The following is a 25,662-nucleotide window of genomic DNA, read 5'->3' as shown; positions in this document are numbered from 1 at the left end:
CTCTCACCTACAGCTCCAGCTGTGATTCCATCTGGCAAATCCTGGGGAGACACACACACACACACACACACACACACACACACACACACACACCCCAAACCGAATGGAATGCAGCCAGCCTTACCTGGCACCCAGCTGTCTTTCTTTGTCAAACACAGAAACTCCTGACAACCATCTGTGGGGTGAGGGGAGGGGGCGACTTGTTGCTCTTGATCTGAGAGGCCTCAGGGGCATCCTGGTTTTTCTAGAAAGAGCTTCTCCCTACTCACGTGCAATGCCCCCCTCCAGCCTGTAGCAGAGGCCCTGTGGGTTTAGATTTCTCCCCCTCCCTTTTCCATTTTCAGCATCTCCTTTCTGGACCAGATCCCTGCTTGGGCCTGACCCCGGACCTCACACCGGTGCACCCTATACCCGGCTGGTCACATCATCTTTTAACCGCTTTCCTGCCATCTGTGGGGATAGGGAGTCAAGCTCTCCTCCCCCAGGCTGGCTCTCTCCCTCGAGCAGAAACCCCCACCAGCTTTGCTCCTCGGCAGAACAAAAAGCTAAAAAGAAACTTTCTCTGGGTCTCCAACCCCTCCAGCTCTGCTTCCCCGCCCCTCCCCTTGCCCTAGCATCCCCAGGGGATGCGGGAAAGGCGAGGAAGCCGGCTCGCTCCGCGCCCTGGGCTCTCTCCATTTCCTCCCGGGAGCGAGGCGGAGAGCCACGAGTCCACCCGAGACCCCCCGCATCCATGCCCAGCCCCCTCCCCTAAGCGCTAGCTGCTGGCATTTGGAATTCTGCCCCCAAAGGGGGACCTAGAGGAAGAGGAGGAGAGAGGAGGGACGGAGGCCGGCAGCGGAGGAAAGCGGCAGCCGGAGTCCGAACATCACCGGGAAAGGAGCGGAGCTCCGCGGCTGTGGCTCGGATGCTGCGCCGCGGCGCCCACCGCAGTGCATCAGCGTGGCTGCGCTGACATCCCCCAAGATGGTTAACACGGGGCATTATGCGCTGGTTAACAGGCTCCGAGCTGCTCAGCGACTTGTTTTAAGCATTTTCTCCCTCGCTCTCGCTTTTAATCTTGTCTCTAGTGGCGTGTGTAGGGGGGAGGACTTTATTTCCATTGGCTAAGCGCTCCCTTCCCACCCACATCCCTTCCACATCACCTTGGTGTCTCCCTAAATAAAACCAGCCCTCCTTATCGCCTGGAAAAAATCAGGAGCTAGAGTTTGAATGGGTTTTATATAAACACTCACCCCTGTCAGCGTGCGGCCGGGGCTCTCAGGATAAACTCCCAACGTCTGGCCTGATGCTTGCCTGGCATTTGCTGCCTTGAACGGGCAAGGTTTAAGCAGAACCCGAGGAGGACTGGGAACTCTCTTCCCTGAAATTTGATCAACCTGAAGCCAGTTGCGGAACTGCACAGGGTCCCCATGGACCTCAAGGAGAGCCCCAGCGAGGGCAGTCTGCAACCTTCTAGCATCCAGATCTTCGCCAACACCTCCACCCTCCACGGCATCCGCCACATCTTCGTGTATGGGCCGCTGACCATCCGGCGTGTGCTCTGGGCAGTGGCCTTCGTGGGTTCCCTGGGCCTGCTTCTGGTGGAAAGCTCCGAGAGAGTGTCCTACTACTTCTCCTACCAGCACGTCACCAAGGTGGATGAGGTGGTGGCCCAGAGCCTCGTCTTCCCAGCTGTCACCCTCTGCAACCTCAATGGCTTCCGGTTCTCCAGACTCACCACCAATGACCTGTACCACGCCGGGGAGCTGCTCGCCCTGCTGGATGTCAACCTGCAGATCCCAGACCCACATCTGGCCGACCCCATGGTGCTGGAGGCCCTGCGGCAGAAGGCCAACTTCAAACACTACAAGCCCAAGCAATTCAGCATGCTGGAGTTCTTGCACCGCGTGGGCCACGACCTGAAGGACATGATGCTCTACTGCAAGTTCAAGGGCCAGGAGTGTGGCCACCAGGACTTCACCACAGTGAGTACCTGGCTTTCGGCTCGCTCTTGGGCTCGGTCTTCAGCAGAAGTGCTGTACCGGTGCTCTTCTCTGTTTGGCCTTCCGTCTCCCTGCGCTCCGGGGCAGGAGAGAGAACAGAGCTCTAGTTGAAGGCTAGGAGGGTAGAAGTGAGAATTGCTGGAGTTGGTTGTAGAAAAGGCTACCGGATGACGGGGTCCTTTCAGATTGGAGGGTGACAGGGGAGCTTGCTCTGTGGGCGGGGGGGGGGGGGTCACTTTCCTAGATGTGCTGAGTTGGCACTCTCCCAGCCAGAGGGAGGAGGCCTTGTTTGTCCGTTGTCCAGGGCGCTTTGAGTCCAAGCTGTGAGATGGGAACAGCTTGTCATTGATGATCGCTCTCTCTCTCTCTGTTTCTTTCTGCTCGGAAGTGGCATCAGGCACTGCATCCTGTGGGCTGGGCTGGAGCTGAAGCAGTCACAGAAGGGGGTGTGGGGCCCAGTGCCTTTGGGAGCTCGCTGGAGCAGGTGATGCTGAAAAGGTGTGGAAGCTCTTTGCTTCCGCTTCTTGCATAGATTGGGGTGGAGAGGATAGGTCAGGAACCTTCCCCAGGTTCTCTATAGTCTCTTCGCAGGTTGTAGCCAGAAGCTGTACGTGTTGCTGAGACAGAAAGCAGGGCCCAGGATAGGCAGAGAGATACCGGTGGTTCTCTGCTGGCTTGCCTGGGAGCTGTAGCTTGAAACTCAAAGGCTGGATCTCTCTGTGTACAAATGCTGCACAACGTGGGTGCGGGAGGAGGGCGTGGAGAGGGGTGAGCAGCTGTGGGATTGGAAAAGCTGGAGGGGGAGCGTGGCGTGTGGCACTGAGTAAAGAGGAGGGATGTGGCCCACATTCAGGGTGGGCTTTCTGAGGAGACAGAGAGGGATGGGTGGGAGGAGAGATGTTGCTTCCAGAGTTCTCACCCAATTAGTGGATTTCTAGGCATAACTTGGCGTAACAGGTCAGACAGCAGCTGCTGGGTCCTCCACTTTGCCAGGCAAGTCTAGGGTATCAAGAACTGTGGGACCCTCCTGAAGCTCAGTCTAGCTGTTTCCCCTGGAGCTGCCTGGGGGAGAAAAGACAGCTTTTGAGTATCACAGTCTGAAGCCAAAATGCAAGTTGGGGATGGCGGTTGTCAAGGGACTGGACTATGTCATCAGCACTTGTCCGGGGTGCTCTGCCTCATTAAGACATTCCCTCCCTTTCCCATGGTGCAGCCCTTCCCACCCCCTCTCAGGGGCACCTGCATCTTGCTCTGAGATTCTCGTAGTGCTACAGCCAGTCTCTGTCTGCAGCCCCTGTGCTTGCTGTGGGCTGTCTCTGACTCGGGAAGAGCCCAGAGTGCCCGGGGGGCACTGTCTCTTGCAGGCCGTGTGCTGGAGATGTTTCCTGGGGGAGCCGTTTTGTATTATCCCCTTTTAAACATTCTGAGGATGAAACACAGCCAAAGCCAAAGCCAAAGCAGGATTTTCTAAAGATGAAGCCCGTCTGAGCAGGGGGAGGAAGGGACCAGCCCTTCTAAAAGGAGCAAACAGGATCCTAAAATATGTCACACACAAATGATGTCTGAGGTGCCTTACGGAAAGACTGGAAAACGCCTCGCTGGTGAAGGCGGAAACCCTCGCTGTATTCCAGCCCATGCTTTCTAGTGCCTGGCAACGCTTAGCTTCACCACTGTACCGTGCAGCTCCGAAGTGTCCTCAGCTCTTCCTCTGTCTGCCTGCACACACACGGAATGCACAGGAAGACACAGGGTCCCTCGGAGACGTGTCCTGAGTGGCAGACCCTAAACTGAGTCCGTAGACCTCCCCATGAGCATTCTCATGACCACATGACCAAGTGCTAGCTTCACGTTCATGCCCAAGTTCCGCTGAGTCGTAAGGGTTTGTTGACCTCAGGCTACCCTTTGGCACTTGGTCCATCACTTGAGTTGCCAGAGTAGCAAGCACATGAAGATCAGGCCGTACAACCTTATCTGACCTGCTTAGAAGGTCTCCCAAAATGGTGACGTTGGCCATGGGTAAGGTTCATTCCTAATTAGTGGCATGTCATTATCTGTCAGTCTCACCAAATTCAAGTTCATCTGTTTGGGTGACTGTCCTTGGACTGGCCCTCTATGTGTGTGATATTTCCAAGCATTTTTTTTTAAAAGAGTGATTTTTCAGTGTCCCCTTCCATCCACTCAGAGATACCACAAAAGACATCTATGCCAGGAAACTGAGAGAAAGACCGGGGATGGAGAGGGGTCTCCAACACTGGGCCACAGAGGGTAGTCATGCTCAGGCTGCAGAGACAATATGATGCCAAGTTTATCCAAGACCTCGCAGGGAGGACCCGACCTTCTGGTACACTCTAGGTCTCCCTGGGCCATTTTGGCTTGGAGCGTAGGCATGCTTTTCTTGGACTCCCACACTGGAAGGCAAAAGTAGAGGGCCAGAGAAGGTGCTAATGGAGAAGGGACTTTCCCAGCTTTCCTTCTCGTTCGCTGTCTCTGCTGTTCATCCGTGTCCTGCGGTCTTCTTTGCAAGTTCTGTGCCGTGCTCTTGCTGCCTTCTTCCTGGAGGTGCTTTCTGGCTGGCTTGTTGGAGAAGTTAAGTGTTAAGTGCAGGGGAGGGCCTGTCACAGGTGGACGGCTTCTTTGTCACAATTTGTTTCTACTGTAGAGCATACCTCGTGGATCTCCGGGGCTAATGCTTCAGCATTAAGCTTCCTCATTCCAACTTCTTAGCTGGTGTGCAATGAAGTGTATAATACCCTTTAATTAGTGAACGAGCCAGAATTCTAGCAGAGTGAGAGAAGGTTGTTTGCAGAGCCTCAAAGTCCCCAGGAAGCCAGGTGTGGAATGCTGAGTGCTGTGTTCACAGGTGTGATGGTGAGAATGCAGTTACACTCCTGGCTCTCACCTAAGAGCACCTGACTTCAGAGAGATGTGCGCTTTTCCTTCCCGTGAGAGCAGATGGGAAACTTTGTTTCCAGGGTGCCTACTCAAAGGAAGTGGTCCCACTGACCCAGAGTGGCAGGAAGATGGGGGAGAGGGGTGGCTGGGAGCCCCTGGCTGTGGTGTGTCATCTGAGCACAAGACCATGAGTTGGGAGACGCAGGTTGGAAGACCTGCAACATCTGTTTCTCACTATTCCCTGGCTTGTGTCTGGAGCGCTCTCTAGGCCTGCACTTGGCTTATCTAATATGTGACCACAGCGATGCATGACCTTCTAACCCCACAGGGATGTTGGGGGAAGAAATACATGAGACAAGATATGGGAAAGTTCTGTTCAATCTGCCAGCCATGTTGATGTGAGGCCGCGTGATTATCACTTTTGTAGGAGGATTACTGTCTTGTTTGCAGGCGTCAGATTGATGGGTACTGCTGAAAGGATGAGAGCAGGGCGGTAGAGGGCTGCTGGTTTTTGCAGTTTGGAACCCTTGGTGGGAAGTCCAGCCTCCCTGAGAGGAGGCTTCTCAGAAGGAAAGTCAACGTAGGCATTCATAACCCAGTGCTGCTGACAGGCACAGCCCGCTGTTTAGCCTGTGACAGGACCTCGTGCTGTTTCTTTGCTCACCACTTTGGGGTCCGCCTCCTCTGGGTCGAGGAATACAAATGGTACTTCCGTTTTCACCACTAGCCCGATTCCCATAGCTGTGTATGGTTGTTTTTTTTTCAACTTGAGATTTCTTCATAAAAGCTTGGCTTCCTTTCCTTACCCAGAGAAAGGTGTCTGGTCATGCACTCAGTATAGAGCATATCCACCTACATCACATAGTATTACGAGATACTGGGGGTAATGGCCAGGATGACAGTGACTTTGGGGTTCTTTGGCAAGGCTGGGAGGATCTATGACTAATCTAGCTCAGTTTGTTACATGTTATAATCTGGGAGTATCCATGTGGAGAATGTGGGCTTTGGGGGGAGATCTGAGCCAGAATTTCAACTCTGCTGGGTGTGTGCTGTGTAACCCTGGACAAGTTTCCTAAACCCGTTTTCACATTTCTAACACAGGAGCAGTAACCCCCAGAATGCACTTAGGGGAATCTCCTGACTGAACCTGAGCTGAAACCTGGCTCTCTTGACTCCAGTCTGGTGCTTGTCTTACTGGCCCGAGCCTGCAACTTCAGCAGCAGCTTCGGGGGCAGTGGTGGCTGCTGTGCTTGGGGTTCGCAGCGCCCACCCACCCCGGGCTAAGGGCCCACTCTGCTCAGCACTTCCCTCACCACGGCTCCGCTGCGGAATGTCTCCCTCACTGTGTTGGCCTTCATGCTGAATCTCACACTTCCAGAGCCACTTCCCGGGAGCTCACTGTGCTCTGGACTCTGACCAGGGTTGGCTGACCTCTGTACCGCCCAGGTAGCTTTTCTCACCATGTGCTGAGTTTGGGCCTGCGTGGTTTTGCCTTTGCTGAGCAGAGTACAGTCAGGGCAGCAGTGGTCCACGTGGAGAGGGCCTTGGCCACCAGAAGGCACAGCAAGCTGGGAGTCGGTCTCCCTCCGCACAGTGTTGCGAGCGTCATGCCAAGAGGAGGGCCTTCTCCAGCCAGTGCCAGCAAGACCTTGCTGGCTAAGTAGTTGTTTTCTGGTTCCTGAATTCACCCAGAATCCCAGCCCATGCCCTTCCTCTCTCTCCTCTCGGCCTTTTGTTTCCCATGCTTGGTGTTTGTTTCCTTTAATACCCTTGTCCCTGGAAATCCAGCTTGACTGAAGCAGGAGAGCAGTGTCTCCGGGAAGTCAGCGTCTCTCCCTCCCCAGTATGATCATCTCAGTTCATTTTTCCCTCTTCAGTATTGGTGATTTATTCCTCCCTCAGGCAGGCATATGCCTTCCTTTCCAGGAGAATCATGAACTATTTGATTGTAAAAGGAACCCTTGAGATGACCGAATTCATTTCCTAAGTTTTTAGCCAATGATATATATATATATATATCTCATATATATATATTTATATCGGAGATGTATGTATGTATGTATGTATGTATGCATGTATGTATGTATGTATGTATGTATATTTGCAAGCAGAGAGAGGTAGAAGACAGACAGAGAGAATGAGTATGCCAGGGCCTCTAGGCACTGCAAACGAACTCCAGATGCATGTGCCACCTTGCGCATCTGGCTTTATGTGTGTACCAGAGAATTGAATTCAGGTCTTAAGCCTTTGCAGGCAAGCACCTTACCTGTGCCTTAGCTGCTCAGCTATCTCCCCAGCCCTTTTAATGTTTTTAAATGCAGAAGCAAAAACTGTATGCATTGTGGTGTCCAACATGGCATGTGACTGGCTGTGTTACCACATACACTTATGTGTTGTTGAGAGCGCATGAAATCTACTCTTGTATCAAGTTTTAAGCAAATGGCATATTGTTATTGACTGTAGTCAGCATAGTATATAGGGTATCTCTTGAATTTATTTCCCCTGAAATCTTGTATCTTCTGTTCCATATAGCCTCTGTTCTTCACCTCACACACCCCAATCTCTGGTAATCACCATTTTACATTCTGTTTCTTTGGGTTTTATTTATTTATTTTTATAAGATTCTCCATGGAGTTGAGATCATGCAATCTTTGTTGATCTATGTCTGGCTTATTTTACTTAACATGATGTCTTCCAGGTTTATTCATATTGTTGTACAAAAATAAATTTTAAAAAGTAAGTAGTCTTCCATTGTGTAGATATGCCACATTTCCATTCTCCATTTCCCTGCCATGGGATTCTTATGTTGGTGAGTATTTCAGATAATATTGCAATGAACATGGGGGTGCTGTTTTTATTTTCTTTGGCTATATAACCAGTAGTGAGATTGTTAGGTAGTATAATAGTCCTATTTTAAACTTTTTTCCATAGTAGATGTATTCATTTACATTCCTACCAACAGTATGCAAGGTTCCTGTTTTCCTCATCCTTATCAACACTGATATTAACTATTCTAATCAATGTGAGGGATATCTCAGTTGTTACTCACTGCTAACTTGTGGTGGTCTTTATCCCCCAAGATAAGATGTCATCATACATCTGTGTATTATGAAAACCTAAAACTTCTTAGCTTACAACTATCAATTGTGTCTTCAGAGTTTGTGTTAAATGACCCTAAAGGTTTTTTTAAATAAATATTTTTGTTTATTTATTTGAGAAGAGGGAGGAAGAGAGAAAGAGACAGACAGATAGACAAGAGTTTGGATGTGTTAGGCCCTCCAGCCACTGCAAAGAAACTTCAGACATATGCACCACCTTGTGCATCTGGCTTATGTGGGTTCTGAGGAATTGAACTCGGGTCCTTAGGCTTCACAGGCAAGTGCCTTAACCGCTAAGCCATTTCTCCACCCCATTTTTTTTGAGGTGGGGTCTTTGAGGTAGGCAAGACTGACCTGGAAGTCACTATGTAGTCTCAGGCTGGCCATGAACTCATAGCATTCCTCCTATCTTGGCCTCTGGGGAGTGCTGAGATTAAAGTAGTGTGCCACTTAAGGCTTAAAGTGTTTTTGAACATGCAGTTGGCTGGCTAATTTGAGTTTGGGTGGCCATTTCTTTCAGCTCCTCTTTTGCATGGGGAGGGTTTGTCTTGTCTGCACTATTCAAATAATACACTTTCTGGTTATAAAAGCAACCCATGCTCACTGGAGGAAAATTCAGAAGCATTACATTGGCAGTAATAACAAAGGAAGAAAGATTGCTTATAACATCCTTCCCAGTATAATTACATATAAGATTTTGGTATTTTGAGGGCAACACTGTTCAGCCTCGTAATGTGTACGTGTGTACGGGTCTCCAGGGTTGGGGTCACGCTTCCATGTTGTGCACACTACATGTGCTATATGAATACACCCAATTGGTGCCAATTTATTCTCTTTCCTTGGGAGTCACTTGGCTAGTTGCCAGAGTGTTAGGAGATTCCTTGATACATAGGGTTACAAGTGAGCCCCACTTGCTTTCCTTGGACAGCAACTCACTGGCAGTCACCTGCACTTACCGAAAGCCATTCACCCCACTGTTTCTTGGATGTTTGCTAAGCTGCACCACGGAGATAGATATGTTGTGCGACATCAGACCTCCTGGCTGAGGCCCTATTCTACTCCTCCATGAGGCCTGTGCTAATGCTCCGGATGTGACTGTCTTCAGGGCAGGTCTCAGCACATGTGTTTTGGGTTTGGACTCTCCACCTGCAGCATCTTTAGACTTGTTGTGAAGATGGTCTCAGTCGGCACTCATACAAATGAGATGATTTCTCATATCACCAGGATGCTTGGCTTTCTTGCGAGCCTTGGATGTGGCCTTGAGAGGCAGGCTGTCCACACTGAGTAAGAAGCTGCCTACCAGGAGAAGGGTTTCTGCTTGTAGGTTGTAGTCTTCTCGTTGTAGGATTTGAGCTTGTGGGCTGTCTGGAAGTGGAGCTTTGGGGTGAATATTGAATCCTTTTGCATGTGATGAAAGGGGCTGGAAGCTATTTTGATGATTCATACCATCCACAAGCCCAGTAACTTGCTGGGTGAATCTTTATGTCTGTGTCACCTTCTTTAGGAGTTCTCCCTGGACTGTTGATGAAAGAGGGTCATCTGGAAATTTATCTACTCAGGAAACTTGTCCCTCTCCCTAACCCACCCCCATCTTCCAGTACTGGTTCTTTTATTCCCTTCTATAGAAAAACCTTCTCTTAGAGAAAAGATGAGGTCTGGAAGGCTTTCTATGAAGTGGATATCAATTTGCTAATTTTTATAGGAAGAGCTGCAATGGGAGTAGCCATCTAAAAACAATCCCTCGAGGACAAATCGGTAGCTTTCTCATCTTGTCTGTTTGTACTTGGTGGGGTTGACATATCAACTTAAACAACTGGGTCATGTGACCTGTGATCTAGCATAACCCAAAATGAATGGCCTGTGTTGCCCCCTGTATGCATGACATTCTGTGGATTACACATCACCACGGATTTGAATTCAAATGGACCCATACAGGCTGGGATAGTGGGTGCTGTGTAACAGCTGCCTTCAACACTCAGAAAAACAACACATTGCTTATTCAATAAATCTGAAGCTGCTGGGAGAAGCCTGTTTATGGGTTGAGTTTTATTTATGGACAACGTACACTGAGGTACCATATTCTGAAGTATCATTCTTTGAATACTAAAGCATCTTTTCATTTCCCAGTATTTACTTTCCTTAGGAGCTAGGGACCTTCTATGTTGGCTCACTGGTCACTAAAATTTATGCTGAGAAGAAGTTAAGTTTTAAACAGAGAATGAATGTATTTGTTTGAATTTACTGACCTCTACTGATCGATCTGCACCTTAGACAAAAAATAATTATCTTTCATGTACCTCAGTTTTCCCATATATAGAATGAGTAGACCAAACTAGATGATATTCAGGACAGCTCCAAGTCAATAGAATTTCTTTCCTTGTTCCCTATTTGTTGACAGAAACTAAAACTTCCAACTTACCTTGAGACTGGAGGAAAGAGTTGGTGTCACGTTTCAACTGGATATATTTACCTGTTTTTGTTTAGCACTATACCATGGAAGGTCAAACACCCAGATGCGCTGAGTGGCCTCAAGGGGCATAAACTGGGACAGAACTGATCTCTGAGATTCCTGTCCTGAGCTATCTGGCCATACTTCACTGGAAATATTCCATCCAGTTATGGCATCAGGTGTGAGCCAGGATCTGCTCTGGGTTTTACATACACGGATTATCAAGGTATCTACGGGAGATCTGAAAGGTGGTCCACATCAATCCCCTAGACTGCAGCTGTGGGCTAAGTCCCTAACAGCTCGCAACTGCCTCCTCAGGACCTTGCCCTTGGTTGACCAGCGCTGCCTCTCTTGGAGCTATCTGGGAAGTTATGCACCTCCCCACCACCTGGGGGCAGTCATCAGCCAATGACTAACCAGTGAGTATGGAAGGCAACTCAGCATGAAACTCCGGTACAAACTCCTCTTTGAGCTTCCATTGTGGGGAGACTGAGCTAGGTGTCTCCTGAAGCCGTGTCTCACCTTACCCGTTTCCCATGCACTGTTCTTTTCTCCCCACCTCAGGGGCTGTTTATCCAAGAGTGCTTGCTCAGTAAATACCTGTCCAGGACCCTGCCTCAGATTGTGCTGGGGCACCCGCCATCAATATCCATTGTCTTTTGCTTCTCTGTTTGTTTGGTGGCACAGAGACTGACCCTTAGCACAAGAAACTTGACCAGGCGCAGCAAGAAAGATGCATGTGTGCTAAGCATCTTTTAAATGTTAGACTTTCTAGATCTGCACATTCAACCTGGAACCTACGGGGATTTCCAAGGACAGCCTTCACAACTCAAATGAGCATCCCTTGGGTTAGGATTCACTATTCCAGACGTTGCTAAGTTTGCTCCTTTTTGGAGTAGGTTTACCCCGAGAGAACCCTGGCTAAGGAGCTGCATCGACCCTATTTCACCAGCTGCTGTAGGCCCTGAGCAGCTCACTTGGAAGCCCACACCTGTCCTCTCATCGTCTTTTCCCAAGTCTGCTCTCTCTGAATACCTTTTCCATCCTCTTCCAGCCTTTCTGGGCCGCAACTCTCCTAATGTGCACCAGCCTGGCATCAGGCCCCAAGGAGGAAGCTGTTGCCTTTGATGTTGGCAGTGAGCCCATCTCTCAAGCAGGAGGCGGTGAGGGATGGGTGCTGAGCAGGGGTGATGCTCCTCATATGTCGCAGAAACCATGAGTGATGAGGAGTGTCTGAAAGAAATCGCACTGTCAAGGCTGAAATGGGAAGCTAGTGACTCCAGGGCAGGGTGATTGCTGTCTCTAAACACTTAGAAAGCCCTCACAGGAAAGAGGCATGGGGCCTTCTCTGAGGGAAGCCAGAGGGCAAAGGAAACACCACTGTGTGGAAGGGGGAGTTCGGAGAGGTGGCTGTCAGCTGATCAGATGGGGTTGTCCTGGGAGTTTACAGCCACCATCCTATCGCTGGGTCTAACTAACACTGAGGGATTTCTGCTTGGCATTGCTGAAGACCGGGACAGAAGTCAGGAAAAAGGTTCAATTTGATGACCTCTAATGTTGTTTCCAATTGGGAGAGTGCTTGATTTCTTTCCTTCCTGAATAGATACTTGAGATCAGAGGTGAGGACCATTACAAGTGGCATTGGAAAGGACTAGTGATGGATGCAAGCTGGCACACTCAGCCTGCAGAGCCACCCCATTGGCCAATACCATGCCACCTTGAAGTTAAATGCTTCTGATGCCAGGACTAAGAATGGCAGCTCTAGAGACAGAAGAGTGAAAAATTCAGAGACAGAATTGGAGGAGTGGGGTGCTTGGAACCAGCTATTGGAGTGGCTGTTAAATGACTCAGGGCCTCCCCAAATATGTCTCTATGACTCACTGAGAGACAAACCCCAAAGTTGGTCGGATATTCTAGAAGTTAGCTCCAACCCTGGAGGACTGTCTTGGGCGTGGCTGGGCATGTCCAAGTTCCGTGCTGAATGCAGGGTGACTGAGCAGTTTATGACTTTGACATAGTGCAGAAGTCTGGAGTGTGAGAGGCAGACTTTGCTACCAGAACTGTGAAGGAAGCTAACCTGGCCAGGAGAATGCTATACCTGGGCATGCAGGTGACAAACAACCAGGGGACGGTCAGGTTAGGGAGGCACGGCCTGTGTTGGGAGGGTGAGGGGCTCTAGCTCCTGAGGTGATAACACAGTTAGGAATTTCAGGCTGTAGGTATAGTCATAGCATTTGGGGCTACGTGGGTGTGGTTCAGTTTGGTGTGCTAATGAATGAGTGATTTAATGCCCATCCCCCAGGCCTACATGTTCTCATCTAACAAGCAATAGTACCACAACACAGATGCTTCTTAAGATTGTTTACAGCAATTGAATAAAATGATACAAGTGAGGCCTTTAGTATTTCCCAGATGTAAAATTTTAGCTATTATCTTTTCTTTTTTTTCTTTTCTTCCCCCTATTCCTTCTTCTTTCCTTCCTTCCTTCCTTCCTTCCTTCCTTCCTTCCTTCCTTCCTTCCTTCCTTCCCTTTCTCCCTCCCTCCCTCCCTCCTTTCTTTCTTTCTTTTGTTTGAGACAGCATCTCTATAGCCTATGTTAACCTCAGCTTCCCTATGTAGCTGAGGATGACCTTGAACCTCTGATCCTTCTGCTGCTACCTCCCTAGTTCTGGGATGACAGGTTCTGTCTCACTCTATTTCTAGTTTTACTCACTGTTGAGCCTAGATGTTGGCTTCATGCATCATGCTAGGTAAGCCCTTTACCAACTGAGCCACATTCCAAACCCTGTTGCTACTATTATTATTTTGTTTATTATTATTATAAATATTAAGATGTTTCATATGGATTCATCATATGTTGGTACCCTCTTTTCCCTCATCCCCGACCCCATTCCTTTGGGGATGCTCCTCAGGGTGGTTGCATGTATTCCCCATAGAGTTGTCGTTTCTGCCTTGTGGGAGCAGTAGTCAGGTATTTTGGTGGGGGGGGGGGAAGGAATGCCTCTGTGCATAATGTCTCAACCCCTCTCTTCTGCAAAATTCCTTGAGCCTAGTGGGTGAGTTTTATTTTGCAAAGATGAGCTGGTAATGAGCATGGTGGCAGGGATTCTAGAAACAGGATTGATTTGGAGATCCACAATGACAAGATAGCGTTAAAAAGTCTAGACAGTGAAAGGAATGAGGCTGTGATGAAATCAGGGACCCAGCCTTCAACTTTTGGCTATCCTTATCTTGGCATCAGGCATCTGGAAGCTTCTGGAACTTAGGAAGAGGAAGGGAACAGAGTGGAAAAGTGGCTCAGCTGCAGGGCTCAGAAGTCCATGGAGCCCCCTGGCTCTTAACTGCCCATAGTGGTTTGATTCAGGTGTCATCCATAAACTTAGTTGTTCTGAATGCTAGGTTTCCAGCTGATGGGGACTTGGGAATTAACGCCTCCTGCAGGCAGTGTATTGTTGGGGGTGGGCTTATGGGTGTTGTATCCCACAAGCTGCTCCTGGTCGGGTGATTTCTGCCAGCAATGCGAACCTGACTGCAGCGCTGCGTACCTGGTCCTTGTGGATATTAACAGGGCAGACAAAGGCAGTCTCCGAGCCACGTGTGAGGAGCCTGGGGCTATGACACAACCTTCCAGCTCTGAGCAACAAGGACTTCTAGCTACAGGGCAAGCCTGGGAGAGACAGCCATGCAGGTGACACCCCAAGATGCTGTTTATGAAAGTGCTGAGCCAGACCTTGCCCTTTGATGGCTGTCGTAGGGAAAGACCACCCCAGGAAGTTGGCATCCTTCAGTGGAGCTGGTTTCATCAGGAGCACAACTGGGAGCTGTGCTTCCATTTTGCAGGCTGAACTTTCCCTTGGTGGTGGTGGTGGGTGGTGGGTGGGGGGAAGATGGCATAAAATGGGGCAGCCATGATTTCTGCACATCCCAAGCACCCCATTCACGAGAGCTGGGGACGTGCCTGTGACTCTCCTGACTCTCCACCTCCATTGCTCTGCAGCAGATTCTCTGACCTATCCTGCCTGGGATTTCACAGGTCGAGCCCAAGCAGTTCCTCTGTCTCTCGGTGACTTGATGTTAAATTTTTAGCCCAACTGCGTTCTCACAGACACACCTGCAGACCAGCAACGGGGCTGTAGTGAGCCGGGCAACTATGGGCTATTAGGATGGCCTTATGATTCCTTACTAAGCTGCTCATTCCTGGGATGATATTGGGCAGGTGATTTAATTAGATTTGGGTAGAGTTAAATTATTTGTGGACTCTCTACCATAATTGGCCTCAACCTAGGTGAGTTTTTTCTCACTCTTTCCTCACTTGCCATCTCCACCTACACAGAAATGTTTTGCTCTCTAATCCATAGCTGTATTTTCCATCTCCTTCTTGCTGGTTTTTAATTAGTTTTTTATTTTTATTTATTCATTTATTTCAGAGAGAGAAAGAGGCAGATAGAGAGAGAATATGTGGGGCTCCTTCCCGGTCAGATAGTGCCGAGGGAAGGACCAGGCCTGTTGGTTCCTCCCTAGGGGTTGAGGAGGATGATGAGCTTCGGACGACTCAGAAACCTCTCCTGACCACCGGAGAAAAACCACACTGAGTCGGGAGTCTTTTCGATGCAGGAACTCGCAGAAAAATCTCACTTTATTACTCTGAGCAGTTGCCTATATCATGTTGGGGACGAAGGCGGGGATTTTAGGATGGGGGAAGAGGTAAGGGCCAATAGTAAACTGTAACTATTAAAATGGTAATTACAATTAACACGTGGAGGTAGCAGGCCAGAAGCCATTAGGCGTCTTGCTGAGTCATAGCTGGCCAGAGACAGGTCACCAAACTTTAGCTAGGCTCAGGAAGTTCCACTAGGCTTCACGCCTGGGCCTTTCAGAGCCCAACAAGAATGGGTGCACCAAGGCTTCTAACCACTGCAAACAAACTCCAGATGCATGCACCACTTTGTGCATCTGGCTTACATGGGTGCTGGGGAATCAAACCTGGGTCCTTAGGCTTCCCAGGCAAGCACATTAACTGCTAAGCCATTACTCCAGCTTTCTGGCTGGTTTTTTGAAGCTGTTCTTTTTCTTCGGGTATTCTTTGCCTGTGCTTCCTTGGCGTTCTCCTGTGTTCCTGCATATGATGGTCGAGGGTCCTTTCTCCCTGGAGCACAAGTGAGACAGGACAGGCATATAGATAGGGAAATGGCTCAATGGTTAAAGGCTCTTTCTTGCTTCTCCAGTACCCACCTAAAGCCAGACACACACAAAGTGGAGCATGGACCTGCAGTTGGACTGCAGCGACAAGAGGCCCTGCCCCTCCTTCTCTCTTTCTCTCTCTCTGCTTGAAAATACATAAAATAATATTTTTAAAAGACAAAGAAGTTATATATAAGAGAATACAGCAAGCCAATACTGTGGCACATAGGGAACTCCACTTCATGAAACCTCAGAGTGCCAAGACTAACTCATTCATCTTCTCGTGGAGACCAGAAGGCAGCGAAGGGAAGAAAAGTCTATGAAGGGGAGGTGCAGTGTCTTCTAAAGTTTGGGCCAGAGCTACTTCTGCCTTCCTGGAATGGTTTTTCTGTCAGAACACCTTCTGTCCCCTGGGTCCAATAGCTATTTCAGGGACATTTTAAGTGGCTATTAACAAATGTTGAGTTACGGCTGCACACCTCTGGGAGACGAGTGGCATTCACATGAATCATAGGTGAGAGCCGTGCAATCAAGGCTGCCACAATGGGCTGGGATTAAACAAACAGGAGCTGTGGTTCCCCCTCTCTCCTCCTCCAGCAAAAAGGCCAGTTCCCAGAGCCCGTGAGGCAGGTCACTGCTCCAGGACACGTGGTCTGTCACTGCAGGGCAGACTGACATTCTCTGGTTTATAGAGAGGCACGTTACAGCCTCATATCTGGAAATACCTCGCGATCATCAGGACTGCCAGCTGATCCCAAGGCCTGTGAGCTGCCAGGTACATTGATTCATTGGCTCGGCAAACATCTATAGAATGCTGCCTATGTTCCGAGCATTGTGTAGGCACAAGAGCAATCGAAATGAATAATATCCAGTGAGGGGAACCCAGGAGCTCACAGTCTAGTAGGGGAGGCTGATTCGTCCACAAACGTGTTAATTTTCACAAAACAACTAAAATGTTGTGCAGCGTCCAGAAGTAACATAGAATGGGCTCCAAACAGCTTTCAAAAGGAGATAGTTCGATTTGTTTCCTTTTATAGCTCATGCTTTTCCAGTCTTTCGTAACAATTTCACATGTAAATATTACAAAACTAATGTGAAGGATCCCTGCACTTCTTCCACCCGGAAGTCTCAGTGGCGGTCCAGTCATGTCCTCTATGGCCAGAGGGGACCGTACAGGGCCGTTCGTCATCACCGGCTGTCACGCTCCTGTTTCTGCTTCTCCCTGATTTCCATGACCGTGACATTTCTTAGGATTCAATTGCACAGTGATCTTCAGTTTGGATTTCTTCAGTGTTTCTTCTTGTTCACAACCAGGTTGTCAGGACATGAGATGGGTTTAGTTTTCATGTTGGCTTTTGTTTTGTTTATTTATTTGGGTGATGCTAGAGAGCAGACCTAGGACCACACACATGCTAGGCCAAGTGTCCAGGCACCAAGCTGGATCTCCATCCTCCTCCCTGCCCCCAGGGCTATGAAGTTGACGCTGGGATTTCACTGAGCTCACGTGCAGTGCTTGCTGCCTCCTATCTGGAGGCACAGGCTTTCTGTGGGTCCCAGCTCTGACAGCACTCGTTCTTATCACTTGATGAAGATGTGTCTTCCAGAGACATATTAGGAGACCATGTAAAATTTCATTTCTCATTTCTCTTTCACCCTCTGGTTTTTATCACCCATTGATTTTTTTTTTCTTGCCTGAATTATTGTAATGATCCTTGCTAAATGGTGATTTTCTAATTCCATCATTCCTTGTACATGTTGTGGCTGGCTTTCTAAAAAAAAGAAGAGTGGTCCCTTCGCCCTTCTTATATTCATTTCTGTATATCAGTGTCGACTCATAAATTTTACTTTATTCAAGAGGACCAACCCTTGTTAATGTTCATGATTGATTTTGAAACTCTCATTTGGCTCCAGGGAAGCCCTCCTGTGCTGACTCCTGTGTCTTCCTACACCCCTGCTTCTCTGATCAGGGGTTTAGCTTTGGGCCCAGCATGTTGGTAATCTAGGCTTATTTTATATTTCTCTTGAATTATTTATTTATTTTGGATGTGTTATATCCATGAGTGTGTGTGGCATATACATGTGTGTGTGCATACGCCCCATGAGCATGCATGTGGAGGCCAGAAGACGTCAGGTGTCCTTCTCTATCTTATTTCCCTGAGGCAGGCCTCTCTCTGGACCTGGAGCTCCCCACTCTTTCAGTTAGAATGGCTGACCAGTAAGCCCTAGAGATCCTCCTGCCTCTGCCCTCTTCAGAACTCGGGTAGCAGACGTGGGCAGCCACACCGGCGTTTTCCTTGAGTGCCGAGGACAGAACTCAGTGTCTCACTCGCTCAGCCAGTGCCCTTACCTGCTCAGTCATCTCCTTGTCCTCCCACTTTGTCCTTTGTTCTTCTGTCCTGTAACGACCCATTACCTAATTACCTTTGCTTAGCAAATACAGGTTCCTGTTGGTGGAAAACACTAACAAGATCCGGGCTCTAGGTGAGCTCATGGCCTTCCAGACTGTCCCTGGTCCTGAGTCCCTTCAGTGGACAAAGCTGGGATAGTTACATAGCCACTGACGTCTGTGTACATCAAGGTAAGAGAGGTATGCGCACCTTGCACCACAGGGGTCCTTCCTGCATTTTCCTCTTTCCATGCTGAACCCCTGTCCGGGAAACTATCCATCACCCTCAGACCATGTCTCTTAGATGCTTGCCTCTCTGGAATGGAGCCCATTGATGTGGCCACCGTGCTACCCATCTGCTGACACGACTAATCTCCTGGACTCTGTCGCTGCTGCGCTGTCTCCTCTCCACGCTGGCCCCTTCTCGCTTGCTCGCTAGCTCACTGCTTACCTTAACTTTCGGATGGCCTCAGCCATCTCTCTAATGTTTGCATAGCATTGTAACTTCCAAAACGTAGGGGCCATTGAAGACAGGAATCAAGCCTGCAGTGTTTTGTTATCCTGTCTCTTTTAACTAAAAAGCTCAGCTACACACACACACACACACACACACACACACACACACACACACACAGAGAGAGAGAGAGAGAGAGAGAGAGAGAGAGAGAGAGAGAGAGGGAGAGAGTTTTTTAAAAAATAGTTTTATTGAGATACAATTCTCACCCAATGCACTTTGTCTATATAAAGTATATGATTCCACATATTTGGTGTATTCATAAAGTTGTGAATTTTTGAATATTTTCATCATCCCTACAAGAGATCCTGTACCCACTTCACTCCCCCAGTTTCCTACAAACTTACCTCTCTAGCCCCATATAATCATTATTCTATTTTCTGCCTCTAAATGTGGCCTTTTGTGACAAACTTCTTTCCCTTGGTATACTGGTTTCAAGGTTTGTCCACATAGTAGCATGTATCAATATCCTAGTACTTTCTATTGCCAAATAATATCCTACGCTATGGCTATACTGCATTTCATGTATCCAATCATCAGTGGGATGAGCTCTTGAATTGATAACATTTTCCAGTGATTATGAAAAATGTTGCCATTCAGACTTCATTTACTATCGACTTTTGGAAGAAAGCACATCAACTGTGCTCCCCACTGACCCCACCTTCTGATTCTCCCTGAGCGTTTTCTTGTACTCTCACTTTCCTTGCCCCTCCCTCCCCTGGTTTTCTTATGTGTTGGCTTAAGAATTTGATGTCACTGGAACTAGGAGAATTGCTCAGTGGTTAAAGGTACCTGCTTGCAAAGCTTGCCATCCCCAGTTCAATTCCCCAAAAAACATAAAAAGTGACACAAGCTCCCAATGTTCCTTTGTCCCAGTAAGAGGCCCTAGCATTCCCCCCTCCACACAAGCGCAAACAAGTATCTTTTTATCTTATGGATTTTTTCTTCAATAAAGGTTGGGCACACAGGCCTGCTCTCCCCCACCCCAATTCTGCCGAGGGTCTTCGGTAGGGTTATTGGTATTCACTGTGGGGGCTCAGAGGCCTCAGTCAGAGGCAGGGATGTGGGAAACATGATGTTCTGGGCTAATCCTACCATACATTTTTTTTGTGTGTGTGTGTGTGTGTGTCAAGCCCAAGAGACTGGCCTTTTATTTTGTGCAAGAGAGTGAGAATGAGAGCAAGAGTGAGAGAAAGAGAGAGAATTGGCACGCCAGGGCCTCCGGCCACTGTGATTGAACTCCAGACATGTGTGCCACCTTGTTTGCATGTGTGACTTTGCGCACTTTGTGTCACCTTGTGCGTCTGGCTTACATGGCATTTGAAGAGTGGAACGTGGCCCTTAGACTTCGCGGGCAAGCGCCTTTACTGCTAAGCCATCTCTCCAGCCTATACCATGCATTTTTTAAAAAAGTAAAATAACTTGATTTGATTCAGGAGAAAGGTTTTGGCTAGAGGAGTTTGTATGAAGCTGCACACTTCCTCTCACATCAGACAGGAAGGACCTTTGAGAGTGGCCCCACTCGTCGACGTGCAAATGCTGGTTATTCATTTAATGAAGCAACTGCCAGGTCACTTCATGGCATCCTTTCCCCTCCTCAGATCACCTCCTCCCCTCTGGCAGATGAGGTAATGCCGCCCTGTACATAGTCCATTTGCTCTGATATTGGAACCCGAATTAACGCTTTCATTGGTAATTGCAAAATAGTGATTTCCGATTCTGCCCTTTCTACATTTATTAGCTGACATTCTTTTGGAAGGAGGAATTTTCCCTTATGTGCTGGGATCAAGCGTAGTTGCTCTTGTGAAGGCAGGAGAAATGCTTATTCTTGTCCATTAATTACCAGTTTGCAGGGGATACAGTTGGTGCTGTAATTGCCAAACTGGTGTTTGAGTAACTATTAATTCCCAGATGGACACGGGGGAAGGTACTCACCAGAGGGAGTTGAACAATGGCTGGGAATGACTGTGGGTGGCAGGGGAGAGAGAGGTGGATAGGACTCCACTTAGATGTAGCCATGGCAACCGCCGACTCCTTCCAGAGCCCATGATACCCCAGGTTGGGATCTTCATGCCTCACACAGGAGTCTAGCCCACTAGCAGGATGGTGGCAGGGCGTTTAGACAGGGCCGGAGCCGAGAAGGCAGGTGGTAGGACCGTGAGCACATTGATGACTTGGTCTAAGGCAGATGCTCAAGTGTCAACACAAGGATCCTAATTACTGAATTTGCTCCTTCCATCCCTTTAGTTCTTTGGCATCTTCCCTGATAGAGTCCATTACCTAAGCTGTCTCTGGGGAACTCACTCAGAAGGTTCTTCTCAGTGGGGCCAGCGAAGGTGAGGCAGCAGAGGGGGGCTCTCCCAGGTGAACCCCATCCAACTCAGAATGACGGAGCTTGTTCTTTATTGGGCAGGGTTGAAAGCACTTTGTAGGAATGCTATGGGGTGTGGGGGGGGTGCATGTCTGTCCACAGACATCAGGGGAAGCCATTCTCCCTGCTCTAATTGAAGAGAGACAAAGAGAGTCAGGAGCCTCGAATGCTGGAGGCAAAACCCAGGGCTGCGTTTGCTGACTGGTCTCACAGAGGTCTGAGACCTAGGCCATATCCGCCTTCTACCCCAAGCGCATCATTTGGACCTGCTATGTTCCTGCTTGCAGAGGTCTAACTGCAGCTAGCAGACAAGTTAGGTGACTGCCTGGCTGTAGTTTCTGGCTTGAGCAGCCAGGTTACAGCTGGCTGAGGTTTGCTGGCCAGAACTCAGAGAAGTTTTGAGATTCTATTCTTGGAATGACAAATCAAGGGGTTCCCACACTCTCTAACAGAAAAGAGACCCGACTTCAGGGAAAACATCCTTTGTGGATTTTTAAATTTGGAGTTGAATATGTCTTTGTGATGGGATCTGTCCTCTGCTTTTGTAGAATACTTAGCTGTCTTGCTTGGCCAGCGGTAACCAACACTGCAATATCCTGACTGCCCAAACTGTCTCCAGGCGTTTCCCAGTATCTCCCAAAGAAAAATTGTCCCCAGTTATAATCATGACTTATCTATAAATTAGAGTGAAAACACACTTCCTGTATCATAGACTTGTCCTTAGATACATATCAGTGTGATTTTTAGGCAAATGCACACACACACACACACACACACACACACACACACACACACACAAACACACACACACAAATACTTGGCACGTGGCAGGTGGCCCTGGGATGGTGACCCAAGGCCCAGAGAAGCTTTGAGTTCTCTTGGCTGCCTATCCAGAATGGCTTTCAACTCCTGGCACCAAGGCCTACACAGATCCTTTGGCCAGGTGGGCATGAGGCTCACTAGCCCTTCTGCTGCCCTGGCCTGTGGCCACACAAGAGGGAGTCTGCCTCCCGGGCATCTGTCCCAGAGCCCAGAGCCAGGGTTGCTGTCGAGGGGGTGTGTGCAGCAACACTCTGCCACTGGTGTATGCTGCCCCTTGGCCCACATCCAGGGCACAAGGGATGCCCAGGAATGAAGAGCAGGGGAATGAAGAAGAAAGGCCAACCACAGCACTACCTCACTGTCTTCCCTGGAAGAGTCTCCGCTTACCCTGCACCCTCAAAGAAAAAGAGAAAAGAATCAAGAAGGAAAAGGACCTTTACCCACAGAGATCTGAGTCTATGTCCTTTCATTTCCCCTAAAATAATAAATAAATAAGTCACACATATTTATATCCTGCCATATGTCTGTTTATCAAGGGTTAGTAGGAACATTTAATTAAATCAGGACATAGGTGCCCAGCACAGGGCCTGGCCTACAGTAAGTCATGAATTTTGGTGGTTTTCTTCTTTCACCACAGTTTATGTTCACAATGAAGGAAGAAGGGTCCAGCCAAGTCCCTCATGGGGTAGATGGGAGCCAGACTCCCTTGCAGAGTATTTGGGGGTGCTGTACCTGATCCTTAGAGGCCAGCTAAACATAGCCTTCTGGACTGGGGGTTGACACATGAACTGTTTTCCCCTGCGATTTCATGGGTCCCAGGGACCCGTCATGTGCACATTGCCATCTGATTTGACAGTCCGCAGTGGTAAGAATAGCAGGTGTGACTCTTGTTGTGCAGGTGAGGAAATTAAAGGTCAAGGAAGCTCCCAGACTTTTCTGAAAGCAAATTCAGATCCCAGCATTTGTTTACACTGCTTGTCTTTCTCTCTATGCCTCATTGCTTGTAGAAGACATTTAGAACCTTGTTCCTCAGACAGCTAAGGTCAAACTCTTCAGGGAGTAAGAAAGGCAGAAGGCCCTATTGCAAGTTCCATTACAGCATCTGTAGTGGTTACCAAAGTTTCCTGAGATGGCCGCGGAAGAGTCACGGTTCCTGAAAGTCCCCAGAGAAGGGTAGGAAGGAAAGCTCCAAGGAATTAGCCAGCTGAGCAGCACTCAGGCTTTCCAGAGCTCAGCTGCGATGCTCAGCCCTTCTGTGACTGAAATCTTCACCTGGTGCCATCAGGCAGTGGTCTTCAGCGCAGCTCCTGCCACAGAGTCTTAGCTTCAGTGGGATCAAGGAGACCTCTGTGTGGCCACCAGGTAGAAGATCTCCCATTCTTTGTGCTGAGTGGTGAGGTATCTGCAGAGGATCTCGAGATAGGATTCAGGATCAAGAAGATGCCAGTGATCAGCTGCGCCTGCTGCGCCCTACCAATATTGCCAGGGGACCAAAAGCTGGCTTCCCCCAGGGACAGAGAAATGAGCAGCAGAGCTGAGTTATATCTGACTGTGCCCCTGGAGTCTTTGAGGCTGAGCTGGGAGCTGAGACCTTTGCGTGGCTATTTATAGTCCTTCAGGGCCAAGGGAGGGAGTGCCGCTTACAAGATGTGATAATGGTTCTCTGGGGCCCAGGCGTGAGTGGGGGCTGTATCTGACTCAGAATGGGTGTTTCTGCACCGTTCCTCCAGAGCGTTTTCCTCTCTCCTGTCCCCACTATGCCCGTGGACCAAAACACAGAGCTTTGTCATGGCATGGCACTGCCACTTGGTGCCCAACCTCTTTTCCTTCCCACCCACATTTCCAGGTCCTGGTTGCAATTGTACAGGGGACAAGCCTTAACTCAGGTCAAACCTACAGGTCACTCTTTTCCAGCTTTCTTTCTTACTGGTCCCTCAGCTTTGGTCTCCTGCTTATTCACAGTATTGCCTTCTTGTCTTCTGTGATTTTCATCAGCTGACCTCTTCCAACGTCAGGTTCAGTGCAGCACTCTGGGACAGCTTCCTTCAGTGCCTATCCCTGGGCACCTGCTGTCTCTCTAGTCGGTGACTTGGTACTGTTCTCATCAGGGCACACATCAGTGTCCCTGGAATGGGTTCAGTTATAAGCTTCCCTTCCTGACACAGGCCTCTTCATCAAAATGCATTTGCTGAACTTCTCCTAGACATCCTAAAGGATGTAAGTGTTACATGACCATCAATAGTGTAGGGCCCAAGCCCTGGGGACTTCATGGTTTAGGTGGAAACAAGCATTCTTCTGTGCATGTGGTATGTGTGTATATACATGTTCCCATGTATGTGATGCACATGAGTACAGGTGTGTGTGTGTGTGTGCGTGTGCGTGTGTGTGTGCATGTGTGTGCACACGTCGGCATTTGGAGGTCAGAGGTGGAACTCAAGTGTCTTTATTAATCACTCTTCACCTTACTCATTGAAGCAGGTCTCTCACTTGAACCTAGAGCATGCCAATTTGACTTGTCTAGCTAGTCAGCTTGCCCTGGGTATCCCATCTCCACTTCCCAAAACCTGGGATTATAGGCATGCCACCATGCTCATCTGGCATTTATGTAGATTTTGAGGAATCTGAACTCAGCTCCTCACGCTGGTATAGCAAGTGCTTTACCAACAAAACCAGCTCCCTGGCCCAGAGGCAAGCATTCTAGCTGGTGAATTCTGGTGTGAGAAACATCGCTGGAGGAGAATTACACAGGAGGTTTACGGATGGATGTGAAAACCTCTCAGCGGTCAAAGGCATCGTTTGGACATGCTGTGGTAGTTTGGATAGGAATGTGACACATAGGCTCGTGTATTTGAATACTTGGTTCCCAGCTGGTGGCACTGTTGAGGGAAGTTTTGGAGCCTTTAGGAGATGAAGCCCTACCGGAGGAGGCAGGCACGTTATTGGAGGTGTGCTTCGAGGTGTGACAGCCCAGCCCTGCTTGCTCTGACTCTGCTCCCTCCCTGCCGATGGGACCATGTGATGCTTGTTTACCACTCCTGCTGTGCTTTCCCTGCCATGACAGACTCTACCCTCCTCCAGAACTATGAGCAGAAATAAACTCTTTCCTTCCTAAGCTGCTCATGGTCAGGTATGGCTTCCCAGCAATGAGAACATGACTACCCCCAGGGCATTATGTCTCTCTTGTTAATTCTGGTCTGGGGCACAGAATATGTACAATACATGTGTACTGTATGAGGAAGTGCCAGATATAGCTTCTCCTTTTAGGAGCCTTTGGCCATCCTTCCATTGTAATTGACAGTAACCTAATCATTTGCCACTCTGGGTCTTGGCTCTGAGCCCTTGGGCAGCACTGGCTAGAACTCACTCATTAGTATCAGTGCCAATGGGTGAGAGCTTGATAGAGCTTTGGCTGGTGCAGTAATGGCCAACAGGAACCAGCCCCTACTGATCCTATCTCAGAAAACACTTGCAAAGCTCAGTCAGGTCATCCCGTCAAAAAGTGCAAGTGAATTAATCCCTCAGTCTCATGGGCAGCCCACGGGAGACAGAGCTACCCTGGCGATGACAAGGTACAGGTTCTTAGGGTGGTTTTATTGTCACCGGGCTGGACCACCCAACTGTGGGATGACCGTGCTCTGTGCCCCACTGGCCCAACTTCTTGCCTGGCTGATTGTAACCCTTCCAGTACATCAGGGCTTGCGGGAAGTGGGAAATTGTGTGTCTGGGAGGAAGACATCTCTGTTCGCCTTCGCTCTGAGCTTGGACCACCGGCAACAGGACATTCATCTTCTGGATTTTAAGCAAGCTTTTATCTGGGGGGTACAAGAAGATTGATGCCATTTTAGTTAGGGACTAGTATACTCTGTTTTAGAAATTGAGATAAATTTTTCTGTGGCCAAGGAAGCTGGGGGGAAATTTGGGAGAAATAAAACTATTTCTGTTTTTTTTCTTTTTACTTCAGGG

The 25,662-nt window shown here is 48.8% G+C and overlaps 1 protein-coding gene across 1 annotated transcript in view; it reads left to right on the top strand.

Annotated features, from left to right (window-relative positions):
* The first annotated feature begins 1,193 nt into the window (after positions 1-1,193).
* Asic2 (acid sensing ion channel subunit 2) overlaps positions 1,194-25,662 on the top strand; it is a 1,263,387-nt gene continuing 1,238,918 nt past the window's right edge. The window contains exon 1 of the mRNA XM_004664575.2: positions 1,194-1,967. Coding sequence (XP_004664632.2) covers positions 1,413-1,967 — 555 coding nt within the window. The 5' untranslated portion in view covers positions 1,194-1,412. The remainder of the gene's footprint in view (positions 1,968-25,662) is intronic.

The sequence above is a fragment of the Jaculus jaculus genome, chromosome 9 (assembly GCF_020740685.1).
Source record: "Jaculus jaculus isolate mJacJac1 chromosome 9, mJacJac1.mat.Y.cur, whole genome shotgun sequence".
In the NCBI taxonomy this organism is placed as follows: Eukaryota; Metazoa; Chordata; class Mammalia; order Rodentia; family Dipodidae; genus Jaculus; species Jaculus jaculus.
Note: the sequence above shows the minus strand (reverse complement) of the source record. Positions and strands in the feature narration are given on the sequence as shown.